This window comes from Choloepus didactylus, chromosome 4 (genome assembly GCF_015220235.1).
Source record: "Choloepus didactylus isolate mChoDid1 chromosome 4, mChoDid1.pri, whole genome shotgun sequence".
In the NCBI taxonomy this organism is placed as follows: domain Eukaryota; kingdom Metazoa; phylum Chordata; class Mammalia; order Pilosa; family Megalonychidae; genus Choloepus; species Choloepus didactylus.
Window position 1 is genome coordinate 140,572,172 of NC_051310.1, and position 27,196 is coordinate 140,599,367.

Sequence of the window (27,196 nt, forward strand, 5' to 3'; positions counted from 1 at the left end):
TTGCCAGATATAGGATTCTTGGTTGGTGGTTTTTCTCTTTCAGTATCTTAAATATATCACCCCTCTTCTTTCTCGCCTCCATGGTTTCTATTGAGAAATCTGCACATAGTCTTATCAAGCTTCCTTTGTATGTGATAGATCGCTTTTCTCTTGCTGCTTTCAGGATTCTCTCTTTATCTTTGACATTTGATAATCTGATTATTAAGTGTCTTGGCCTAGGCCTATTCAGATCTATTCTGTTTGGGGTATGCTGTGCTTTTTGGATCCGTAATTTTATGTCTTTCATAAGAGTTGGGAAATCTCCTTTGATTGTTTCCTCTACTTTTGCTTCTGCCCCTTTTCCCTTCTCTTCTCCTTCTGGGACACCAACGAGTCGTACATTCTTGCTTTTTGTTTTGTCCTTAAGTTCCGAAGATGTTGCTCAGATTTTTCCATTCTTTTCTCTGTCTGTGATTTTGTGTGCAAGCTTTCAGGTGCCTTGTTCTCCAGTTCCTGAGTGTTTTCTTCTGCATCTTGAGATCTGCTGTTGTATGTTTCCATTGTGTCTTTCATCTCTTGTGTTGTGCCTTTCATTTCCGTAGATTCTACCAGGTGGGTTTTCAAACTTTCAGTTTCTACCTTATGTACGCCCAGTGTTTTCCTTATATGGTTCATCTCTTTCGCCATGTCTTCCCTAAACTTTCTGAATTGAATTAGTATTAGTTGTCTCAATTCCTGTATCTGAGTTGAAGTGTAAGTTTCTTCCTTTGACTGGGCCATAACATCATTTTTCTTAGTGTAGGTTGTAATTTTCTGTTGTCTAGGCATGGTTTCTTTGGTTACCCCAATCAGGTTTTCTCAGACCAAAACAGGGTCTGGTCCCAGAAGGAAGAACTATTCAGTATCCAGTTTCCCTGAGGGTGTGTCTTAGAAAATTGGTACACACTGTGAGGCCTCAGGTCACTGTGCTTTTCTTCCCAGCAGGTGGCACCTGTCAACCTATAATGCCAGACCTTAACACGGTGTAAGGAGGTGTGGCCTTTGGCTGTTTTCCCCCAGGCTCTGGGGTCTGGTTCTGAATGGAAGGCAGGTAGTAGAGCTAGGTCCCACCTCTTTCCTGTTAGGGAAGATAGACCCCTAGGGAGAGATCATTAGCATTTGCATGATCTCTCTCTGCCTGTGCTATCTCCACCCTTGCCTGGGTCAGAGCTCTGGGAACTGAAAATGGCTGAGGCTTTCTCCACTGAGCTGAAACAGGGACAGAAAGCCCCCTTCAGGGCCAGTCCGTGGCCACCCTCCGGCTCTCCAAGTCAGTTGTCACCCAGAGCCTCTGTCTGCTTTCTGGGGATTCGTAGCTTGCATTGAGCAGTTTACACTCACTAATTAAAACCCCAGTTGGAGCTCAGCTGAGCTGTATTCACTTGCTCAGAGAGAGCTGCTCCTCTAGCACCACCAGGCTTTGTAGCTTGCGCCGTGGAGGGGAGGGGGGTCCCGGCTGGGATCTACAGTTTTTACTTTCAGATTTTATGCTGCGATCTTGGGCATTCCTCCCAATTCAGGTTGGTGTATGATGAGTGGATGGTCACATTCGTCCCCCTGCAGTTATTCCAGATTATTTACTAGTTGTTCCTGGTTGTTTATTGGTTGTTCCAGGGGAGCTAACTAGCTTACACTCTTCTCCATACCGCCATCTTAAGCTATGTTTCTTAAAAAAAGAAAATAACATTTGAATTAGGGTAAATTAATTTTTCAATATGTGGATAAGCAAAATAAATTTTTTGGTTTAAGTACAATTTTGTTTTTTGTTTTGGGTTTTTTGTTTGTTTATTTTTTCTTTATTAGAGAAGTTATGGGTTTACAGAAGAATCATGCATAAAATACAGGATTCCTGTAAACCCCCCTATTATTACCACTTTGTATTGTGTGAAACATTTGTTACAATTGATAGCACATTTTCATAATTGTACTATTAACTGTAGTCTATGGTTTAATTTAGAGTTCACTATGCACATAGTTCCATGGATTTTTCTTTTCTGTTACCTTATATACAATCTAACATTTCCCCTTTTAATCATGTTCAGGTATGTATTTCAGTGCTGTCCATTTCATTCACAATGTTATGCGTACCACCACCACCATCCGTTACCAAAACATTTCCATCATTCCAAATAGGAATCCTGCACATTTTAAGCCTTAACTTCCCATTCCGGATCCCCACCCCATCCCTTGGTGACCTATATTCTAGATTCTGACTATGAATTTGTTTATTCTAATTATTTCAAATCAGTGAGAGCAGGAACTCACTAATCTTAATCAATTGTGCTTTTTGTTAGGGGGAAAAAAAAAACTGGAACCCACAGGAGAAATTCATTTTATATTTTGTCCTAGTACCTATATACAATATCTGAAATAAATTTTCCAGAACAGTGCTTACCGTTATGACCTGTGATACATTATATCTTCTAATTTGTTTGATTTCTTTCTTTAATTTATTTTTAATGAGATCCAGATCCACCAAAGTGATATCATGAATAACACTGATTTAAATGAATTTCCGGTTGTATTCCTGACAGTAGTCATGAAGAAGGGGATTAGCAGCTCTATATAGAAGACTGTGAAGTTTGCTCACCAGTATAGTGTAGTCCTCTCCTCTTAGTAACATTCTGAAGGATAATCTAGGGTGGCAGGAACATGAAAATGCAAGATAATCTTTATATGTATGTTATCTGCAAGAACTGAGTTAAAACTGAACCCCTATTTGTATGTGTGTACATAGATAAATCTCATATAGGCGAAAGCATATTTGTGATCTGGCATGGACCTTGTTCCTAGAAGGTATTCAGTAAATGCTTGTTGCCTGAATGAGTGTCTTTGACCACCTGCTAGTTTATTTGTAATTCTGGGTTTCTTTAAAAGGCTTTTGGATGTAAACCAAAATTGAGAAAACTTTATCTAATCATTTCTATTTAAGGAGTCTGTTGGCATTCATCAAAAAGTACTTTAATTCCAACCCGTCTTCATGGATTAAATCTAAATTCAATTTACTACATGGACGACATGGCATGGGTCTTATTCCAAATCTCTGGTCGTTTTTCTGGGACTCACTTTGTTTATGTTAAAATGAGTGTTTTGGACTAATAATCATTAGTTCTTAAACTATTGGAAGCCATGGTTCTTGAGACAAACACCATGAAATACTGATGTATTCGGCCCCTTCATATGCACTAGGAATAGTTTGACTTATTAAAAATATTGGCAAAATTTTTTATCTGCATGTTGGAAGAAGACTACCATCAATGGATTTGGCAACAGAGCACCTCTGTACAATGTATCAAGGAAACAATTAGGCCTAGATGGTCACCAAAACAACTTCTTGCCCTAAGACTCTATTCTGTATTCAGAGATCTTTCTCTTTTGCCACGTGCCATTTTTCCTTTTCAAGTTTTTATCTTAACTCATTGTTTCCTCTTCTGCAGGAATGACATCTTTGTGTTCCTGTTAAGCACACGAGCTGGAGGACTGGGTATCAATCTCACCGCTGCAGATACGGTAAGTAATGAGAACACGATAGCATACTGGTTTGCAGGTTTTCTATAAATATGTCTTTTGGTTTGTGTTACTCTTTGCTTTGTGTTGCAAACCTTTTATTTCTTTGCCTTTTGTTATGTTAAAAGACTATAGGTTGCACTTTGACTCGCTGGAGCATTTTAGCTTTCCTTTTGGATTTTCCATTCTCTTCGAATAAGTTTTTTCACATTGTTTTACAAGTTTTTAGTGAATTCCTACTGTGAACTGGACACTGTGTTCTAGACACTTGAGGTACATCAGTTGATAGACTGAAAAAAAAATCAGTCAATCCAATCAGATTTGTTTTAGGAGTAATAACTGAACGAATAAAAAAGAATTGTTAAATTACTCTTATGCATTATTTCATTATGAGAAAAACTCATGTTTTTTGTACCCTAAACTTCAAAAGGTGGTGGGAGAGCAATGAAATTGGTAATTAAAAAATAAAAATAAAAAAGACATTCCAACAAATTATCTATCCTTTCATTACCCAGTCTCCTCAGAAATATTCCAACCTCTGAAAGGGAGAAGAAAATAGCATTTCTTTTTAATATCTCAGAATTATCCTCTGGATTCAAATATGTGGAATAATTTCATTAACCTTTAGACTTAAAAATGCAAAAGTGAGAAACTGTTTTATAAAAGGCTTGTCATTTTATGTGGCTGTTGTAATGCTTCTCTATGAAGTACAGAGCATCAAATTCCCCACAAGTATGAGGAGGATGCAAACTCAGGAGGGTCATGGAAAAATGTGGTACAAGGGTGAAGAGGCTTGAATAGACTCACAGCAGCAGAGCTGGAACTAGATCCCTTGTTTTCCAGTCTCCACTCCTGGGCTATATCCACATTTTCTCCGTATTAATTACTATGCGGTAGAACTGCCTGCCTTCAGGAATGAAAAGTAGATTCTCTGTCACTAGGTAGAATATCAGCTGTCGGACTCAGTTGTATCTTCCTTGGTATCTAAAACTCTTTAGCCAGTTAACCAGAGGGGATAGGGCTTCAGGGCCTGAAGACCTCTGGAGGCATAGCTAGGTAGATGCTGTATATAAAATGCACAATATGGCTCCATAATTTTATGAAAAGGCTGTCAGTTGTAGGTGGTATTCTTGTGGGTTCTCCAATGTAGTGATTCACTTGGTGTTTTATCAGTTAAACTTGGCTTTCTCCTTGTTCCTCTTCTTTCTCTGCTTTCTCTCTTGTTTAAGCATTTTATATGGTCCCAACTTAGACATATTCTCAATATAATTACAAGAATCATCACTTTCTCCTAGCTGATCTTCTGGGCTCCAGTTAGATACCATCTCCATATCTGTTACTCCAAATCCATTCATTGTTATGCCACTATGCTTAGTTTGTTTATATCCTTCTTTATTAACCATGTTACTCCCTTAAAATTCTTCAGGGGTTCGCCATCATCTACAGGATGAAGCATAAGCTTCTTTACATGGTATACTGGGCCCTAATTGCCAGACCTTTTCCTTTTTCCCCTTTCAAAATTTATGTTCCAGAAATTTGTTGTTCCCTGAGCATACTATGCTGTTATTACACTGTATCATGAACCTTTCCTTCACCATAGAACACCCTCCTGTGAGCCTCTTCTATCTGGTAAACTCCTGTTTGTTCTTCAGAGCCAGTTAGGTGTAACCTTCCTTCCTGACCCCTCCCTCTACTCAAGTTAATCCGTTAATATTGTAATTAATTATGTTACATACTAGACTTTGAGCTCTTAAATGGAAGAAAGTGTCCATTCATTCATTCATGAAATGTTCACTAAGTATCCACCAAGGGTTAAGAACTGTTTTAGGCACTAGGAATTCAGCTTGCAACAAAATGAAGTTCCATTTCTGCCCCAAGAGTTACTAGAAATTACATTTCTAAATGGGGGAGATAGAATTTAACAAAGCAAATGAATAATATGAATGCTGTGAAGAAAGTATAGCAGTAAAGAAGTGATAGAATGATCAGGGATGCTGTATTATATAGGCTGGTAGGGCCCCTCTGATAAGGTGATACTTGAATCAAGCTCTGAAGAAAGTGAGGAAAAAGCCAAGCATATATCTGGCAGAAAGAAGAGCATTCCAGGCAGAAGAGATAAGTGCAGAACCCTGAAGTGGAACAGAATGAATGAGGAAGAGTGGTATGAGATGGGGATGGATGTTGCAGAAGCAGATCATGAAGGGTTCAGTTGGCCATGGTGTAAGGACTTTGAGATGGGAAGCCATTGGAAGAATTTGAGCGGAGGAGTAACATGATCTGGGATGAGTTTTAAATGCATCCTTCTGGCTTCTGTGGGGGGAAAAACTGTAGGGGAGAAAAGTAGAAGCAGGAAGAGCGGTTAGGAATGAGATCATGGTGGCTTAGATGATTGTTGAAGCAGGGTAGGTGGTGAGAAATAATTGAAATCTGCGTGTATTTTGAAGGTAGGGCCAACAGGGTTTGCTGATAAGTTGGATGTGTGAGGCCTGCAGGAGGCATCAAAAGGGGACTCCAAGGCGTAAGAAACTGGAATGATTTGGAATGATGGAGATGCAAATTACTGATAGGGGAAGATGGGGGAGGAGCAGGTTTGAGGGGGGAAATTAAGAATTTGGTTTGCAGTATGTTAAGTTCAAGATGCCTATCAGACATTAAGTAGCTAAAGTCACCCAAGCAGAGGCTAGATTTCAGGGAAAAGTCTTGGCTCAAACATGTGTTTTAGAATCATCAGGGATAAATAATTTTTAAGGCCATGAAAGTAGAAGACATCACACAGGAATGTCTAGGGTAAGTTAATTCGATTAAAATGTATTTCCCTTCTCAGCCTGACTGTCTCAGGTTTGGTCTATTTCTTAAGGAATAGTTCCCCTAGTCTTTCAATTCATGGCCAAAAAAATTAGATTTCGGGGATGGGGGACAGATCTGCATCATGCTTCCAGTGTTTATATAGTTTGCCTTGTGGGGTAGGGACTCCTGCCAGCTACAAAGAACCAAAGTGGGTGCCTAACTGATAATTGGAAGAGTAGGAAGAATTAGGAATTCTCTTTTCATCCTGGAGATGACTAGAGAGATGCTGTGAATATTCTGAGTTCTGAATTCCAAAATGTTTTACATTTAATTTGAGGGGAAGGGCTGGAAGATTCACTTGTAAATTAGGAGCTCCTTGTATATTCCCCAGAAATTGGGCACCAAGAAAAGAGTGAATTCCTAGATTATGTTTTGTGTGAACTCATGCTCTGTGTGTGTGTTATTAGAGAAACAATAGGCTTAACAGCTAGCCTTGCATTTTTCTTTTGCCTTGAGATTTATTTAGCTTTGGGAGATCCCCTGAACCATTTATGGACAAGGAAGAGTTCGTCAGCCTAAAATATCAGATCAGACTAAATGAGACTGCAGTTTGTTGGTATTTGCATATATAAACATGTAATCATAAACTGAATGGGAGTCGGTCTGGTCCACTTCATTAGTGAAGACATGATTTCAGCATGTGATTAAGGGTAACTAATGGCCCCTTACCTGTCAGTGTTTTTCTTTGTTTTTGTGTTCATCCCGAAGTAGGGATGGCTTTGTGTTTAACTCTTTTTGGCAAGGGGTTGTAATAGACTGCACCATTTGTTGTTTCTGTCGGACCTGTTTTAAATGCTTACATGTATAGAAAGAATGAGGAGATTTTTGTCCCTTAGTTAGCAATAAGAGTGATCCTGTGTTCCATGAGACAGCGTGGGATGGCTTTCAGCCCTCCCAAGGGACTGAACTTCCACCTATTCTCTGGGGGGGGGGGGGGGGGGCTACCCTTCCAAGTATTGGTCCAACTTTTTCCGGTTGTTCCTCTCTGAATTTTCCTGTTTTCCATTTCACTCCCTCATCCCCAGAAATTCCCTGTTGTTGACCTATATAATCAGGCTTCTCCATCCCATCTCAACTCTCACTCCCCTTTCCTGTACCCCCCAGCTTGATGTTTACAACTTCATGAGGGTGCTGACTATTAATATATTTCCCTTTAGTCATTGCTGGGCCACGCTTTGTGGATTGGCTTGCTTTAATCTTTCCTGGTTAAGTTAGTTGTTCTAGTCCTTTAATTATTATTTGTCTGTCTCTGGAATGTCTCTCAGAGCTCCAGAACAAGATTACTGAAAAAGGCATTATCTCTGTCCCACTGTGGCAGGCATTGTCTCCCCCAGCACCTTCCCCTGTTCATGTTAGGGGTGAGTCAGTGCTCATTTTGTCATCAAATTAAATAGTAAATGTACACCTGGCATGGGTTTTTTAGTTCTCTCACTCTTGTTCTCTGTTTTAACCTATTAGCTTATGTATAGTTCATATTCCTTTTCCCTGGGTAAGTATATTCTAAATGGACTCCTGTTTGATCCTCTTTTCCACCCAAACTCCCTACCTTATCCATTAAAGGATAAAGTAGCTACTAAATTTGTTTTGGTTTTTATTGTTGTTATTGTTTTGAAGTTAAAATTGCAAACCTATCTCCTTAGGCTTTAATCTTTTTACTGTTTATGAACTCAAAAGAACCCAGGTTGAATCAGGGTTCCCACTGAGACTTCCAGGAAAAAATGTCAATGTTAAAGAAGCAAGTACGAAATGATTCATAATATAGGACTCCACATTATGAATTCATGCTAAAACATTGCCTCAGGCTTGTACAGCTCACAGTACTGTCTTTTGGATATGACATCAGCTACCGATTTCCACATATGTAGTCATTTTAGGTATGTTGGTAAAGTAATATCCCCCCCCCATTCCAGCTGGAGGTGTCCTTCTTTAAGTTAACTCTGTTCTCCATTCCTTTGTTCTCCCTGAAATTTTTTTTACCATTTTTTTATTGTGAACTTTAACATATATACATAACAGTGATAACTTTCAAAGTACGAATTCACAAGTAGTTAGCAAATTTCAAAGAATGTCATGGGTCACAGTTCCACAACTTCAGCCATTTCCATTATTGTAAAATATAAAATACATACAGAAAGGTGTCAGCTCTCAATGTGCAGCTCAACAAGCAGTTATATAGGTAATTTCAAAAATTGTTATGGATTACAGTTCCATAGTTTCAGTCCCTTCCCTGTTATGCAATAGAAGGAATATAAAAAAGGTGAAGACCTTCAAGGCACAATTCAACAGGCAGCTATAGGCAAATCCCAAAGGATGCTACAGGTTACAGTTCCACCATGTCATTTACCTCCTTCCAGCCATTCCAACACCCCAGCATCCAAATGTATATATATATTTATATAAAGTTTCATTATTCATAGACCTTTGTTAAATCTTTTATTTGTTGCTACCCCTTCCTCTCAGTCTCTTTCTCCATCTTCAGGGGTGTCTAGGCAGTGAGCACCCTAACTTGTTCGTATTGAAAGGGGGTGTTGACAGTAAGGGGAAGGGGGCTGCATCTGATTGTTGATCTTTAAGAGGCTGTTGCCTCTGGGTTTTAGGACTTGGCTGGCATAGGAACACTCTGGTGGATTTAAGTTTCTGAAAGATAAAGCTTAGTGAGTGAATCTTATAGAATCTTAGGTAAGGACCTAGGTATTTGGGGACTGCTTTTGGTAAGGACATGGCATACTCTGGCCATTTGGGATGTCTAGCTGAAGCTTGCATAAGAGAAACCTCCAGAATAGCCTCTCGACTATTTTGTTCTCCCTGCAATTTTAAACAGGTTTTGCTAGAATTTTCCATGTCCTGTTGAAGCTTCAAAATGTTCTGCAGTCAGGTGCTCCAGTTTGCTAGTGCTGCCAATATGCAAAATACCAGAAGTGGATTGGCTTTTATAAAGGAGATTTATTAGATTACAGATTTACAGTTCTAAGGCCATAGGATTGTCCAAACAAAGGCATCAACAAGATACCTTCACTGAAGGAAGGCCGGTAGTGTCCGGAACACCTCAGTCAGCTGGAAAGAGACATGGCTGGCATTTGCTGGTCCTTCGTTCCCGGATTGTGTTTCAAAATGGCTTTCTCCAAAATGTCTTTGAGCTTTTGTCTTTGCTCCTCTCTTTCAGCTCCTGTGCATCCTTGCTTCTTTCTCCCAGGGCATTTCTCTCTAAGCATCTGGAGGTCCTCTCTTAACTTCTCCAGGGCAAACTCTGAGCTTCATCTCTTAGCTTAGCATCTCCAAACATCCTTCTTCTGCTTCTCCAAGCATCAGCATCTGTATCGGCTCTTGAACTCTCTTAAGTAATCCAGTGAACTAATCAAGACCTACCCTGAATGGGCAGGGCCACACCTTCAAGGAAATAATTCAATCAAGTTCTCACCCACAGCTGAGTGGGTCATATCTCCATGGAAACAACCTAATCCAAAATATCCCACAAGATTGGATTAGAAGAACATGTCTCTTGTAGGGGGCATAATATATCCAAACCGGCATGTTTGCTGTATTTCTCCACATGTGACAGTCATTGTGTCCTTTCAAAATCTTAGGTCTGTGGTTACTGTGGAGTAATAACAAGTTTTCTTGTTGGCTCTTTTTTTTCTTTTGGCAGGCAGTTTACAACTCTCTCCCCAATGATTCTAACCCATGTTATAAAAATTTAGGGATTATACCTTGTCTAAAAGCCAGATGAAGGGGACACCATAAGATAAAGCTAGAGGAGGTTCTTATTAGTAAAGGAAAGAGCATTTGAAAATGTTATATATGTCTGTCTTCACCCAAAGCCTGAATTCTGCAGAGAATGGCTGAAAGAATTGCCTGTTTTTAAATGAGAAAACAAATAAATTATTTTGGGATAGTCTTAAGCAATAGGAAAAGTATCATAAAGAGATAATTTAAAGACAGATTAACTCTTTAGTTTACATTTTTAGGCTCTGTCTAGTTTTGATCAATCTCCATAGAGATTCCAGAATCAATCAAGAAGTATTTGCTGAATTTTAATTTGCACTGATGGAAAGTATCTGTCCTCAAATAACACTAAATGGGAGGATTTTAAAAATAGTACACATGAAATAATTGGATACCCACAGAAGATGGTAATTAAGTTGAAACTTGGACCAGAGTAGACAATACATGCAACTTCATTTCCTAGTCTTTCTTTATACAAATACACCCCCTTTTTGTCAGACAACTCTTTTCAGCAGGTTGTGGAGGGAGACCATTAGGTCAAACCCCAAGCCAGCCACTCACTGATCTCTTCGGCCAGTTTTTTCCTTGTTTGTTAGATGGAGGAAATACATAGCGTTTTTGTGAGAATTCAGCAAAATATGTATGTATGCACACTAGTGCCAGACAAGTGCTCAACAGATTTTAGCCATGGTTTTTATTATTTCTAATAGAAATTCAGGAAAGGGAGACAGCAGTATAGGCAAGAGAAATCAAGGAGGCCTTCCAGGAAGTGATGAGGCTTGATGCAGACCTTAGGATGAAAAGTGAAAAGAGTTAAAGGATTCTAGGTCAGAGAAACAGCCTGAGCAAAAAGGTGCAAACAAATGTGATATAAGTGAGGAACACTGAAAAGACTTGTCTGACAAAAAGGGGGTGTATTTGTATAAAGAAAGACTAGGAAATGAAGTTGGCTAACTAAAGCGGGGTCCGATTATTTAGGGAAATTTGGACTTGGCATGTTACAGTATAACTAACAGAGAGATGGAGTGGTCTGTAACAGGGAAGGTTAGTCTACAGGGTACCCATGGTAGACTGAAGAAGAAAGAGATTGATAATGAGATATAGGAAGCCTGCTGGAATAACTGAGCGTTAGTAATCCAGACAGGGGTCTGGGTGAGGGGGGAGACACAGGGCGGAGGGCCAGATAGTGACAATAGGACTAAAGAAAGAACATGCTCATTTCTGAAGAAGCACTGGATGGTTTTGGAAATTTGGCTACAGAAGAGAATGCATGAGAGATGGGGGCCATTTTAAACTGGGCTTCTTTCAGTAGGTCCACAGTGATGTGGATAGCAGCCTCAGGGCTGAGGACCCAGAAGTCTGCTGGTTTTAGGGTCACTTGGGAGCACAGGGTGTTTACCTTTTGTTGTTGCTGTTGTTGTTTTTGTTCAGCAAACTGGAAGTAGCTTCCAGGGAACTCTTTAAACTTTGCTTCCGTGGAATTCATGGGACAGGAAATGACCCTTGTTGATGGAAGCATTTCTTCCTGAGAATGCCAAGAAAGAGCCATACCTATCTCTTACCTCAGAAAGCCAGCGTTAAGGAGACTTTCAGATTTCCTCAGATCCCTGGCCCAACACTTACTTAGGCTGTGTGATCTGGGGTAAATATTCTTAATTCCTCTGTGCCTCAATTTCCTCATCTATTAAATGGGGACCTTAGTGATACCTAAATGGTGGATGTGAGGTTTAAATGAGTTAATACACATAAAGTACTTAAAACAATGCCTGGCAAATAGTAAGCACCAAGTGTCAACTATTAATATTATTGTTGCTCCTTCTTTTTAAATGAATACTCTCTTTTGCCCAGGGCAAGTAAAGGAGTGGCTTATGCATAGATATTTTCTCCATCTTAATATCATAGAAAGAAATCTGGCATCAAACTATTAGGAACAGAGTGACTTGACTGCTTTCAGGATTCCTGGTCCTGCTCTGAGAGTGCCTCAGTCTTTGCTATTTTCTCATGCTGTCTGTGCAGGTGATTTTCTATGACAGCGACTGGAACCCAACTGTGGACCAGCAGGCCATGGACAGGGCCCACCGCTTGGGGCAAACAAAGCAGGTTACCGTGTACAGGCTCATCTGCAAAGGCACCATTGAAGAACGCATTTTGCAAAGAGCCAAGGAAAAGAGTGAGGTAAACACAAGGCAAAGGGATTACTATACTGATGGAGAAAATAGCAAGTCCAAACCATATTGACCAGGCTAGCATGGTTTAAGACTCTTTTGCCTTGCATTGGTCATAAAGAAGCTAGAATTTCTTCTGAATAAAATTGAAATTGAGTCCTATACAATAGTAGTCTCAAATGTCCTGACCATTCCTTATTCTTTTCCACTAGAATGATAACCACAGCCTGGATTCAGCTGTTATGTGGTAACTTTGACACTAGAAATGGCCCTCATGTTTGACATATTTAAAGGAAAAAGGAATGACGTTTGAGCTCTCATCCTAGTACTTCCAACTTGATCTGCCTCTGAATTATATGCCAAATTTGCTGGTTTCCAAGGAAATGATTATTTTTTTGTTTGTTGCCATCCTGATTCAGTATTATTGGATGTTCTAGCTGTTAGTTAGCAGTCCCAAACAAAGAAGTTCTCGTCCTTGCTGTTGGTTGTGCCAGTCATACAAACAAGAAAGAAATAGGGAAATCAGAGGCTTTACTTGAGAAGATTGTTCATTTGTTTTTGGATATTTATCTTAAGGGAATAGATGCCTGGAGATGATGTTTTGTTTGCTTTGGTGTAGATCCAGCGGATGGTGATTTCAGGCGGGAACTTCAAACCAGATACCTTGAAACCCAAAGAGGTGGTTAGTCTTCTTCTAGATGATGAAGAATTGGAGAAGAAATGTACGTATTCTAAACCTCTTAATGCTTTCTCCTGTCTTGTAAAAGACATTTCTCTAGCCCCACACATCTGAAAATGTCAGCGGTAATTGTTATATGCCAAGGGTTATGTTTGGGGGAAACATTTTAATATTTTACATTAAACCCAAACAAGGATGTGTTGTGGAATAGGAGGCAAAATTTGCATGACTTTTTTTTTTTTTCCCTAAATAAATGTGGCTTCAAATAAATGTTTCGCTTGCAACAGGGAGGCCATATCTATCCGTAGACTCCCGGCAGTTTTGAATTTACTGTGTTCTACCCAGAGAAAATGTGTCTGTGGAGAAGATGGAGTAACACTGCTGTAAATAGAAAGGCTTTCCCATGTATTTCTTTCTGGCTTACCCTGTGAACTTTCTGAGGACTTTACTTAGTACCACATTAGAAAAAATTTCATAGTTCTCATTGTTGCCACCACCTTCCAAAAACCGTTCAGATGTCTGCAACCACACTTGGTCTGTGCAGTGCTGAGATATTGAAAGGCTGGAAAGAAAGAAAAAAGGAAAAGACAAGGCCAAGAAAGGCCCATAATAATTCAGCTGAATCATAGTTTGTATTAAAAACCTGTTGAGAATCCAAGACACTGTTTTTTCCTCCAAGTTAGAAAATCACCGGTTATCTGCCTTAAACAGATAGAAGTAGTATTACCTTGGTAATACCTTGGAACATAAATATCAGAGGATAAGGTGACTTTAGTTTCAGATGACTTTTTTTAATTCTCTGGTAGTGAGACTGCGGCAGGAAGAGAAACGGCAACAGGAAGAAACCAATCGAGTGAAAGAGCGCAAGCGCAAGCGGGAAAAATACGCAGAGAAGGTATCTCTGGGGTGGCAGATAGGGGCCAGGGGGAGGGTGGGGGTTACTTATAATCAAGGCTTAGGAGTAAGGGGCTTGTCATCGCTTGGTTACTGATTGGTGTCCAGCTCCAGCTATGTGTGATTAGTACTGACTGTGCTGACTGATGTTTGATAGGGAAAAATATAACCCTGGTTGACCTGTACTTGTCACAGAGCATAAGCCTAAATAAATATGGGTATGATTGATGTTACTCTTAGGTTATTAGATTTCATAGACTCTTTTAAAGGGCCTAAAAAATCATTAGAGCCAATTCTTCTACCATAATTCTCTAGTGTACTATTCAGGATCATCTGCCATTGGAGAAATAAATCTCTGGCCAGTCTGTTCATCTCTCTTTCTCCAGTACACACTAAGGGTTTGAGCTGTCTTTCATTTCCCTTCGGATTTTTCCTGTTTGAGCCCCCAGGCTAACTGCAAGGTGGGAAGTATTTTTCCTACATTTCTCTTTATTTTGCTCCTTCTACCAAAATATTGTATCAGTGATTCTTATCCCTGGTCTTTATTGACATGTAAACTGGAAGCAGGACTTATTCTTGTTTGGGAGTCAGCCCGTTAGTTCTGACCAGGTTCTCAGACTTATTATGCCCAAGGGCTATTGGTTTGGCACCATTTTACTACCTTTCTGAAGAGTTTCCTAATTTTTTCTGCTGGGTTTGGCCTACCTTTCAGTTGTGCTGCCCTTCCCATCTCTATGAACCCTGGTCGGACCCTCGTCTTAAACAAGGTAGCCACCTGAGCTTCAGGCATTTCCATAGCTCTGGTCCCTCAAATCCTACCCTTGTCTGTAACCCATTTCCCTGGCCTGTTTGTTTGAAGTGTTTTTTCTGACCACATGTTAAAACTGGTTCTGCTTTTTAGTGGATGTCAGCTTATTCCCCTTATCTAAGCTTATCCTGGGGTCTTACGTCCCTTTGGCCCAGCAGCCTTAGATCCTGTCTGTGTTATATCATCTTCCAGTAGACCTACCAGCTCTTCCTGTTGTCAAATCCCCACCCTCAATTGGGTCTGCTGCTAAGCAGAACCATTTCTAGTCTCAAGGATGCCCCTGATACTCACTGAATTAACAAAGCTGAAAAATCCTAGGAATAAAGATTCAGGTCCCTCCTAGCCTGTACTGCCGTCTTTACCCATTTCCCCAGGTTCTCTTTCTTAACTCCACCCTCAAATAGCTAACTCATCACATATTCTATTTAGAAGAAAAATAGTGTTAACACTCAGAAATAATATCAAAGAAGAAAAGAAGGTGGTTTTTTCATATAGAGTTTTGTAGGGTTTACAGTTTTCATTAGATGTCATTTCTGCTGTAAGTGTAGAAATTTCAGCTAAATACACAGTGATAATATAAACTGCACAAAGACATACATATTAACGCTAATATGGGTGTTGAAACAAATGCAGTTTGTTGCAGTGGCTGAGTGTGATTCCCAGATACATCCAAGCACAATTCTGTGATTTTGTGGTAGACCTTACTGAACTTGGTTCTAGAACTGTTTAATGTATCTCAGTCACTCAACCCTTAAGAGTTTACATGTAAATTGAGAAAATAATGACAAAAAACAACACATTATTCCTTGGTTATGATGAAACCCTTTGTTCTTCTTATGCATATTTTAAAAGAAGGCACAACCTTCAGGACCTTGTATTAGGCAATGGGTTCTTAGATTTTAGACCAAAAACACAAGCAAAAAAAAAATTGGACCTCATCAAAATAAAAAAAATTTGTACTTCGAAGGACATTATCAAAAAAGTGAAAAGACAGCCTATAGAATGGGAGAAAATATTTGGAAACCATGTATCTGATAAGAATTTAATATAAGAATATATAAAGAACTCCTACAAGTCAACATTCAAAAAGACAAACAACCCAACTGAAAAATGGGCATAGAACTTGAATTGACATTTCTCCAGAGAAGACATACAAATGGCCAATAAGCACATGAAAAGATGCTCAACATCATTAGCCATTAGGGAAATGCAAGATAAAACCACAGTGAGAAAAGTGAAATACAGAAATTTACAAAGAATGAAAGTTCTGTCATTGTTTTCTTCCCCAAACCCACTCTTCTCTTAAAGCCTATCTTTATGCTTTTTCTGTATTTCCTGATTTGTGTGTTTCTAGAAAAAGAAGGAAGATGAATTGGATGGGAAGAGAAGAAAGGAGGGTATGAACCTGGTAATCCCGTTTGTTCCCTCTGCTGATAACTCCAACCTCTCTGCTGATGGGGACGATTCCTTCATTAGTGTGGATTCTGCCATGCCCAGCCCTTTCAGTGAGGTGAGGCTCCTTTTAGGTACCTTCTTTGCAGAGGCAGGGACTTTGTCCCAACCTTGGAGCAGGGACATAGTGTGGCAGCTTTTGCTTCTCCTCTGTAGAACAGGGATGTACTTGGGACCCACATGGAGAAAAGTAAATGACGTCAGTCTGGCTTCTCTGGTCACTGTTTATTCTGTTGAATCTAATCCTCAACAGTGAAGCCAGGCAGGAGAGGTAAATAGTGGCAAGACCTGTGGAGCATGTTCTTACCCAGGTGCATGGGCCTCAGGCAGCCAGCCCCCTAGGGGTGCTGTGGGCACTCTGAGCTGGTGATGATCTCAGATCCTTCCTCCTCTAGATTTCCATCAGCAGTGAGCTGCACACTGGCTCCATTCCCCCCGACGAGAGCAGCAGTGATATGCTTGTCATTGTGGATGACCCAGCCTCCTCAGCCCCTCAGTCCCGAGCCACCAACTCTCCTGCTTCCATAACGGGGTCTGTCTCAGACACGGTGAATGGTAAGTGGTGCTGCTGTCTCACACGGTATGGACCGGCCTGCTACCTTGGGAAAAGCATTCTTTATTTTCTAGTCATTTCTGTCTTTCATATTTCACCCTTATTTTTGCCAGTTTTTTATTAAAATTAACTTTTCTGGGCCTTTCCTCACTTTATTGTGTGGCATCCAGTGTTGCTACCATGTCTTTGGGAGCTCTAAGTTTAAAGCTTTGGAGTAAAAATTGACTCAACAATGCCAGTAGCACACCGGCTAAAGTGTGCAGGTAAAGTCCCTGGGATTCGTTTAGTAATGATCTAGTATAAAAAAGTAATTCAGGAGTAATGGAACCCTCTGTAGAATGAAAAGCAGTTTTGAGGAGGTAAGCTGTTTTTATGTTTTTTAACTCTTTTTTAGGTTCTTTTTAACTCTGTGTGATTCAGTGCCCCGGCCATTAAATGGAGACCCAGGCTTCCCTCATAGTCCTGAAACAAACACCCTGAGAGCCAGTTTTCTCCCTCAGGCAAGATGATGGTAACATATGAAGAGCATCATTTTTCCTCTTTGCTTATTTGTTCCCATAGGAATTTCCATTCAGGAAATGCCAGCCGCAGGACGTGGTCACTCATCCCGAAGCCGAGGCCGCCCCAAAGGTTCAGGAAGCACAGCCAAAGGAGCAGGGAAAGGCCGGAGCCGGAAGTCAACGGCAGGCAGTGCTGCCGCAATGGCAGGAGCCAAAGCAGGGGCTGCGGCAGCCTCAGCAGCCGCCTATGCTGCATACGGGTACAACGTGTCTAAAGGTGTGGAGACCCAGGGTAATGCAGGCCCTTTTCTGGCTAGGGACAGTCTGGAGACTATTGAGTGTTCTGCCAGGTAGAATGGGTTGGGTACCACCCCCTCCCCATCCCCACCCCCAGGACTCCCCAGGCCAGGAACCTACTTCCCAGAGGCCAAATTGTGGTTCTCCTTCATCACATTGAACAGTCTTAACTCTTCCCTTGGCTTTGTGACTTTGTACAGTGCTGGCTTTGAATTAGAATGGGTGAGAAAGAGAGCCCAATTTCTGGACTGTGCTTCTTTAAACATTCAGAATTTTCCCTACTTTGAGAACTGATTTTTTTTCTTCTTAGAATTTTCTCTGAGACCCACATTTCAGTCATCCACATTAGCACAGTTAGCATTTCTCCTGCTGTGTATATAGGAGTATAACACATGGACCCTGCTCTTGAGAGTATTATGGAAGTAGGGAGGAGAAGCTGTACATAGAATGTGTTTAACAGCAATACAAACAATGGGCAGATGAGTGAAGAGAGGGAAAGTCCTTAATTGTGTTTGTAAGTCAGAAGAAGGAGGAACCACTGGACCTGAGGATGAGAGGGTTTCCAGGCTATGATTCAGAAAAGAAGAGAAGGCTGAGGAAAGATTTAGGATGGCAACAAAGAGTTGGAAATGACCAAGGCATGTTGGGACTCATCAAGCAGGTCAGGGACATTATGTTGAAAAGGAACAGTGAGAGTCAAGGTTGGAAAGACATGGTAAGATCTGATAGGGGAGAGCTTTTAACCCAGCTAAAGTCCTTGGCTTTATAAGGTATAGGACAGGAGACCACAAAGAATTAGAGAAGGGAAGTGCTGTCATGACCATGACAAGTGAAAAATCACTGTAGCGGTAGGATGCTACTTCTGAGAGTGGTGAAAAGGGTAGAGAGTGGTGTTAAAGCGCCCTTTTACAGACCTCTCTTCCCATTCAAAACCTGGCCTTTATAGTTAGTTCAGAGGATTGTTGTAGGAAGTAAATGCATTTTTGAATGGCAAGTGCTTGGCATACAGTAGTGCTCAGCAAATGTTAGTTCACCTTCCCTTTCCCCTACGGCAGGATTCCCAGCATTCATTTATTTGATCATTAAACAAATATGAAGTATAATAGCCTAAACTAGTGTTTTGTAACCTTTTTCCAACTTGTCACATCCTTGGAAAACGAAAATCATGCCAATAATCAAGGCCACCATGGCAGGATCTCACCCATGGATGGGGCAGAACAAGACAGTCATTGGGATTTCTTATGGAAACCAGACTGAGAGGGCAGGAGGGGCAAAGGAGGCAATGGATGGTAGAGTGTCATAAGAAAAAGGAACAGTGCTTGTTAACTGGGAATGGAGGACACAGGAAAGGAGTGATTCAGAAATTACCCACAGTTCCACTGTGAATGAAAAGAGAGCCAGTATCTGTCCACCAAGCACTTAGAATTCTTTTTTAGGGAAGTAAAACCAGTACACAAGAGACAAATCAAGAATCATGTTAGATAACATGTTACCAGATGTAAGTGGGTTTGGTTCATACCGGGAAAAGGGAGGGTTAACTTTTGCCCAGGGAGCCATTACCAAAGGACAGGTGTTGAACTAGGTTTTTGAAGTGGCAAGGCTTGGAGAGCCAGGGCAGCCACAACCAACATAAGGACTGCACCAGTGTGGGCACAGGCTAGAGAGTGGGCAGACTTGTACTCTCTGGCTAGACTGATTGGGCAGTGGAGAATATTCTGAAATGTGGAAGGAAGCAGCTAATCACAAGTGGTGTCCCAAGAAGGAAGAAAAGAAAATGCATTAGTGCCTAATAAGTTACAGCCTTGGTTTCCACGGATTGTGTAGCAGCTGCTATGTCCTTGAGCAACAAGATGACATCTTACTCCATGTGGATGAGGTAGTGTGGCAAGGGCTTGGTGGATGCAGATTTTCTCTTAAAAAAACCCGTCCCTCTTACTGAAAAGACAGTTGATAGGAAGAGTAAACAAATGTGCCCAGAAGGGCTTGGTAGGACTGGCCAGGAGCAGTGGGGAGGGGATCCCAAATCACTTCTCCATTCCACACTCCAATAACCAAGGCCACAGGCTGCACAGCTGCTCACATAGGACTGGTGCTTACACTCTTGTCTCTCTCCCCATGCCCACAGGAATCTCCGCCAGCAGTCCACTGCAGACATCCCTTGTTCGACCTGCTGGCCTTGCTGACTTTGGACCCTCAAGCGCCTCTTCTCCCTTGAGCTCCCCTTTGAGCAAAGGAAATAATGTTCCTGGGACTCCCAAGAGCCTCCACATGACCAGCAGCCTAACCACAGACTCCCTGGTCCGGAAACAGGGGAAAGGCACCAACCCCTCCGGAGGACGGTAACCACCTGCGCCCTCCCACTTCCTTCAACCAAACCAGGGGCTGGAGTCCTTGCCAGCAAGTGGTGTTTGGATGGCTTGCCCAGTGCAGCATCTTACATCCCAAGTCAGAGGGCGGAGGTGACCAATTGCAGCAAGGGAAGGACAGGCAGGTGGTTGGTATGAGCACTTTTATCACCTGTGTCTCAAAGGGAGTTCCCTGGGGTTGCCTAAAGGAAGCAGGCCCAGGGACAGGGGTCAGCCCCACCATATCTCAACTGAACTTTATAGCCAAGTCTTAAACCTCATAATGGGAAAGGGCCTGATATAGACCCCCTCTAGATGCTCAGGCACACTGTCTCCATCCCCATTCCACTCTTTGGCTCTGGCAGTGTCCCTTGCAAAGGCTCTGCAAGTGCTGTGGAGAGCCTTCCATAATGGAGACTTCTCTTGGGGTTGTGATTTCCTGTAGGGTTAGAAAGGAAGGGAATCATGCACCTGGTATCCCCAGTGTCTGGGGAGCTCCCCAGGTCTGCAAACCCCATTTGCCAGAGTGTCATCATTGAAAAGAACAGTGAGTGAGAGGAGGTGGTGGCATGTAAGGATAACAGAAGGCTAAAGGAAGCATACCCATAGGCAGTTGATTTCCCAGCATTTCCTTCCCTGTCCTGTATGGTTCACACCAGAGAACCTTCAGGTCCCACCAGCAACAGTAGCAGCAGCCCCCACCCAAGGGACTCCCAGAAGCCAGAAAGAAGACCAGGAGCCACCTCTTCAGTAGGACATCCTCACTGCCCCTCTTGCAGACTCCTCTTTGCCCTTCCTGAATGCACAGTCTCCCCAGCCCTTTCCCTTCAGCCCCCTGCTTGGCTATATGCACTGTCTGTATTGCACTGAGAAAGGAAGGGACCGCAGGAGTGAGGTGGAGAGGATGGAGATAGGGCAAGTTCAGCACCAACTCTCCCAGCCTCAGCCCCACCAGCCTGAGCTTGCTGCCCTCCAAGAGAGGCAAAGGGATGGTTTTTGCATGGGAGGTGTTTCTGCCTGCCCCCAGCCTGATGTCCCTGGTGGAGTAAGTGCTTCTGGGCGGGCCACCCTCTAATTTGCACACCTGAAAATCGCGGAATTGAGTTTAGATAGATTGATTTTTAAAACATTTTTTTTGGAGTAGGGTTTGTAGGGGAATCATTTAATTTAAATCAGTAAGATTCCCCTGCCCAAACCCAGACTCCTGTGTACAGATGCTATTTAGAGGGAATCAGAAAAATGCCAAGCCTTTTTTCTCTTTGAATGTGCTATTTTTATAACTGAACTTGTACATATGTATAAAGAGAGACACATCTTTCTTTTACTAACTGGAGAAAAAAAATCTTAAATAAAATGGAGTGAGATAATTTTATGTAAATCAGAGCATCTGTGGTCTTTGCAGCTGCCTCTTTTTGGGGCAAAACAAAGTTCATGGGGGGATGTGGATGGAAAAGGGGATGCAGAGCCCCAACATTGTTGATCAGAGAGGACAAGTGGCTAGTGGGACAAGGCATGGGCTGTGGGTATTTCTCAGTGGCAGTCCTGATTGGGTTTAGGAATTTGCCTCCAGCTCCTAGAGAAAAGGCTTGACCAAGTGCCTGGTATGCTGCAGCCAAGGCAACAGGATATGGGCTCTTTGTGACTTGGGTCTGGACTCCAGGGCTTCGTTGTGGGCAGCTTGGCCTAGACCATAGTCAGACAAAGTTACAGAATGGTAATCTTATTACTGGTAGTTTCTTTCTCCAAAAAAATGCAGGTAAGAAATTATCCTAGCAGTTTGTGATACATAAAATCTCCAGAAAACAGGAACTTTATGGCCCCAGTAACTGATGTGTCTGTACGTACATTTATATAAACCCCAGAAACCAGCACACTTTGCAGGTCCTGTGTACAGTTATGAATCAGTTAGACCAAGTGAAATACTGATGATCTGTGAAAGGGTCTTCATATTATCAAAGTTAGTTGTACTTGTAAGAATCATGAAAGAATTTGGAGGGATCCCAAAGACAGCTTTGAAACTTTAGCTCTCTAATCAGTTGGGAAGAGAGCACTAGTTCTGACCCAGGGTGGCCGTCAGTGTGTCTCTGTTTGAGCTGAAATACCGACATGCTCTTGCGTCACCTTTGAGCAGAGCATGTGCTGTTCCCTAGTGTGCTGGCTGTGACCCCCCAGGCCTTGACTCGCCCTGCACCCCGTTGGTCACAGTGGGCTAGCTCCCAGGCAGCTGCTGCTCACGCACAGTCACAAGGGTTGGCCTTTTCTTCATTTTGTTGATCTCAGAGCAGCACTATCAGATATGCCAGAGCTTGTTTTTCTTGCTGGGAAAGTTGACCAAGGCCTCATACAGAATAAGCCAGAGTCAGTGTCCCAATTAACTCTACCCTGTTGTCATCACTCCTGTTGCTGCTGGTCAGCAGACCCACTAGGACGAGTCCTCTCCAGTTTTCATCTCAGCCAGGCATCCAGTGGCATTACCATGAGACCCTTGCCAAGGTCAGCAGTGCCTCTCTGGGGACCAGGCAGTGCTAAGACCCTCACACAGCTTAGCCCAGATGTTAATAGGCTAGGGCCCACCCCAGAAAAGAATGTAAGTCTTAGATCAGAGCCATCCAGTCTTCTCTGTCCCCAAACACACTACCATACTCCCCTTTCACCCATTTTAATCCAATCCCTGAGGAAGCCCAGCTGACATTTCACAGTGAGGAATGTGCAAAGCCTTAAAGTTCTGCTGGTCCCTCGTCACATGCCCCAACCTTAATGAAGGATAGAGGGTCGGGACCTGACTCTTTACAGTGAAGGCTCCAAGCTCATTAACAACTTCAGTCCAGTCTCCCAGTTATGGTTCATATCCTGTTTACCCTTTTTCAGAAGACTTGCCTCTCTCCCATGCGTGACAATTCCCAGTCTTAACCTGTGACCATGGGAGCAAGCTCCTTAACACAGAAAAGAAGATGAAGAAGGTTCCCACCTGGCTAAGAGTCCCCAGCAAGCCTAAAATCCCAGGCCTGCAGTATAGGTGTGGGCTGGATCAGTGAGGACATTTCCTTCAGCCAGGGTCACCTTGCCACAGGAACCAGCTCTGGGAACCTTAGGTAAGTGTGGATTTTAAGGTTGTGGGTCTTTATGAGCAGCCTTGGAAGTCTCAGCTCTGGACCAGGGTTACCCTCCCAGTTTGCCTACCTAGGGGTTTGTTGAAACACCCACCCCTAGACTTGTTGGGGCTTGTCTGGTCCTGAGGGGTTGGGCTAGGCAGGAGGTGGAGCAATGAGCTGGGAATTTTTTGCCCATCCTTGGTTTAGTGACTGCAGACATATTACATCCATAGAACCTCACTTTGCTGATGGCTTTCAAGTACAGTCCATACATCCTCACCCACTGTGTCCATCACACTAGACCACCTGGCCATTAAAAATAATTCCCTTTATATGTTAAATGAGGAGGTTGGGCTAGATTAGTGGGCTTTAGCTGTTCCGTGGGGTTTTAGAGATCATCAGCTGTGGCTCAATAACTGAGAGATAAATAGAGTTGTGGGCCCACCCCATCCCACATTGAACTGAGCAGTTTTGCTTTCACCACACATGTAAAAATTTTGTGTGAAGATTTAACTGCTAAGGAAAAAAAAAGAATTTTAAATGTTCTGAATTAATTATCCCTTTAGGCAGTGCTTCCCAAACTTTAATATGCATATGAATCACCTTGGGATCTTATTAAAATGCAAAATCTGTTTCAAGAGGTGAAGCCTGAGACTGAAACTCTAACAAGACTCCCAGGTGAAGGCCCTGCTGCTAGTCCTTGAACCTCACCTGGAATAACCAGGCCTTGGGCTACCTTCCAGCCTGCCTGTCAGAATGAACTCTGACCTTTGTATGCCCCCAACCTTGCAGGAAGCCCTGTGCAGGAAATAAGACTCTTTTTTCTGTTACTCAACTTAATCCACCTGATGACAGAAAATGAAATTCTAACATTCCCAGGAAACTCAGTCCCATATGTGTTTTCTTAGTTTGTTTCCTTTTCAAACTTTAAGTTCATGATTTTCTCCATCACTGTCCTCCTCCCTGGCTATCACCTCTGTTAGTCACGTTAAGTATGAGAGGTCTGTGACATGCTGCTGTCCCTCTGTCCTGTGTGGCCTCCACCAAGATGTAACCTGTCTTTTCTGGCATTCACTGAAGCGTCTGTGATCCCACCTGGACTTGGCTGTTTTCTGGGGCAGCATCCCTTGTCATGACTACCAGACCTCTTCAGTCAGCTTTCTCAGCTAATTTCTAAGCCCTTCTCAGGGGTGTGGAGAAATTTGGCTCCCATGCTTCTGTGAGACTGCTAGCAGGTGGTGATGCCCTGCAATTTTGGAGGCACCCTAATTCAGTCATCTTCGTAATGTACTTTCAAACCACTTAGACATGGAGAGGGTGGAGAGGACAGGTTCATGTTATAGAGAAAGCAGGGCCTACAGCTGTCTTGAAACTGTGTTCCCATGCACTTGCTATATGGTAGTAAGTGATGCAAAGATGGGTATCTGCCTGGGAGGGAACCCCCAGCAGGGAGGCACCAGAGGACTGTGGAGTGGCCGGAGGTTGGGGCTGTTCCAGCCATCATGGAAATAACCGCACATTTGCCACCTAGGAAGTGTCTGGGGTGCACACCCCCAGAGCAGGGCTATGGAAATGCCAGTCCAGGGCTGGGTATAAGTAGAGGTGGAAGGAAAGCGGAGGAGGGAGGACAACAGGCCTGAGGCCCACTTCCTGGTTGTTAAGGGACCCTGAGGAAGCTGGGTGTCTCCTTTATCACCAGGCCCCTGGCCTCTTCCTGCTCCCTTTTCTTCCTTCAGGTTTTGGAGCTTAGCTGGCTTCCCTTGCCTCTTTAAAGCTGCCACCACCCATTCTTTCTTCAATTCTCCTTCCTTATTGCAGGCTGCTGTGGGGTGTATTGGTTGTTTTCTGGCTGCCAAAACGTGAGCACCTTGTTTCTTTATATTATGGGGTGTTTTGCTCTCATCAAAATAGGGACACCACGTAAAAACAGTACTGGGCATAGCAAGTTACAAAGCTTAAGAAGTCTTTCATAGTTCTCACAGACTCCTGGTTTATCATTCCTGGTAACTTGGGTGAGAGAAACAAGCGTTTCGGAGTGAGACTCTCCAGATCTTGCCCCCCCCCCCCCCCCCCCCCCTTCTAGGAAAGCCCTTGCTCACCACCCTTTCTTCCAAAAAGGCAGGGAGAATGTGCTCCTGTGAATACCTGCCAGCTGGTGGGGTGGGGGTGGGGGGTGCCTCAGCTCTCCAGCCCCTTGGTATTTTCTTTTTGTACTGGGACCCAAAGCTCAAAAATGAATGCTTGGCTGGCCCCAAGGGCTAGGTTGGCCTCTCTGGGTCTAATTTGGACTGGGGGTTGGCCTGCAATGGCCTCTAAAGAGAAAAGGAAAGCAGTGGCCCAGAGGTAGTAGTAGATAGTGGGGAGTTTTCTAAGCTCTCCCAGCCCAATTGATGCCCCAAGAGCAACTCACTGGAAGAATTGCCCAGGTATAGCTCAGAACATCCCCTCTATCACCACCAACACACAAACCCCTACCCTGAATCAGGCCCACCCCGCAGCTATTCCTATCAGCAGAGGGAAAAGGGGCTGTTTTCCCATTTCCCAGGTGAAAGTTCCTGGGAAGACTCTAGGCAGCTCTGTGCCTTACACACTGACCACTCGCCTGGGGATGCCCAAGGGAAGGCCGTGGGGAGGCAGGTGAGTCAACCCAGTGGATTGTCCCTGCAGCTCAACTTCAGTGCTTGGGATTTGCTCTTGGCCCAGTGGATTTGAAAAGGGCTGCAAAAACCGTTGTCCATAATCCTTCTTAATGGATAAATCTTGCAGAGAGCTGAAATTTTAACTCCTTTAAGCAACAGAATTTATTTTAGTCAGAACTCTTTTGAGGAAATTTTCTGAATGTCATTGCTTGGTTAAATAGAACATACTGAACACACGTTAGCCTTCCCTGATGACGTGGGTCATGTGGGCGTCAACGGCCCTGAGGCCTACTGAGATGTGACTGTCATTCACCCAACACTAAATGATCCTGACAGCTACCCTGTCTGCTTGAACATACCTATGCCTCAGTGGTTTTGTGCCTCCACGAGGCAGCCCTTCCGCTCTTCTAATTTTATAAATTCTTGGAGGCTTGGAAACCACTTTAACAACCAACAAAAAAAGCTCTGAAAAAGGAATTGTGGGGACTCCTAGGAATGAAATAATTGAGTTTGAGTACAGTGCTTCACCTTCCTTCCTGACCCTCTGCTGGCCTCTTGTAACCGAGTTCTGGGTAAGTAAAGTTTTCTTCTCCATAGGTGTATTCTGATTTGAACCAGTTCACTAAAGTTTGTTGATTTTGTTTTACTCTTCTTTTTTTATGTTTAAAAACCGGGAAAATGCATTGATTAACTTAAACACCTAGGAGCAGCTTTGCCAAAAGTTCTAGGATATCTGATAGATTGGTGCATGCTTACTCTGTGAAGGCAATGTAAGCAAATGTGGTAAGTCATCAGAGGATTGTTTGGTGAAAGCAAGAAAAATGAAATGGGTGATCTTAGTGGCCAGTGTCATTGAACCTGATTGCCCCAGGTTCGTCTCCTATGCTTCATCTTTATGGGACTAGGCTGGTCATCCCAGGAACTGATTGCACACATCCACTGGTTGGGCCACAAACTCTCTAACAAAGTAAAATTGCATATCTGCTCTACACAATCCCTCAAGGGCCAGAGTTCCTTCCATCTTGTTTCTCCACCATCTCCATGGTCAAATGCTGATTTGCTGACAACTCTTAGGAAGGGGAAAGACTGGTGAGGAGGTTCGCCTGCTGTCTTAAGACTTAGACCCTTAAGTGGCTCAGAGTATTTTGGCTGCCATCAGAGAGAACTTTAGACACACAAGGACCCACCCAATCGCAAAGGAAGCTGGCATATAATTACAGAAAAAGAGAACAGATGTTAGTGGACAGGTGTTAGCCTTGGGCACAACACCCAAAAGGAAAATGGGGGAAAACACTTCATTGAGATTCATTTATTAAATGCTTTCTGTGTGCCAGGCACTGGACATAAATAGAAAATGAACAAACACATAAATGCAAGTGGGAAAATATTGAAGCTCATTACTGATCAAATAAATGCAAAATAAAAACAGTTGGATTCCAGCATCTATCAGATTGACTAAGATTTTCTTTTATTTTTGTTTAACTGTTGCCTGAGTTGGGGAAGGGCAAGTAAATGTGCTTTATCACAACTCTGGGTTAAATCACAGGCTGATTTACTCTGAAACTAATGTAGTGTATACTTCAGGACTCCTTACTTGTGTGGGTCCCCTATATAGATGGCATGGAGCATTGCTCTGGCCTGGGGGACCCCCTCTAAGCCTGGGAGGAAGTGAACCTA

The 27,196-nt window shown here is 42.7% G+C and overlaps 1 protein-coding gene across 2 annotated transcripts in view; it reads left to right on the forward strand.

Annotated features, from left to right (window-relative positions):
* The window catches only part of INO80 (INO80 complex ATPase subunit), a 143,984-nt gene extending 122,824 nt beyond the window's left edge, over positions 1-21,160 (forward strand). Inside the window, exons 29-36 of one of the 2 annotated variants that reach the window (XM_037834278.1) lie at positions 3,456-3,528; positions 12,112-12,270; positions 12,880-12,982; positions 13,746-13,834; positions 15,996-16,151; positions 16,489-16,648; positions 17,208-17,423; positions 19,569-19,786. In XM_037834278.1, the coding sequence (XP_037690206.1) occupies positions 3,456-3,528; positions 12,112-12,270; positions 12,880-12,982; positions 13,746-13,834; positions 15,996-16,151; positions 16,489-16,648; positions 17,208-17,423; positions 19,569-19,786 (1,174 nt within the window). Of the gene's footprint in view, positions 1-3,455; positions 3,529-12,111; positions 12,271-12,879; positions 12,983-13,745; positions 13,835-15,995; positions 16,152-16,488; positions 16,649-17,207; positions 17,424-19,568 lie in introns of both variants that reach the window. The other variant, XM_037834279.1, reaches the window with a different exon arrangement.
* Positions 21,161-27,196: the final 6,036 nt, after the last annotated feature.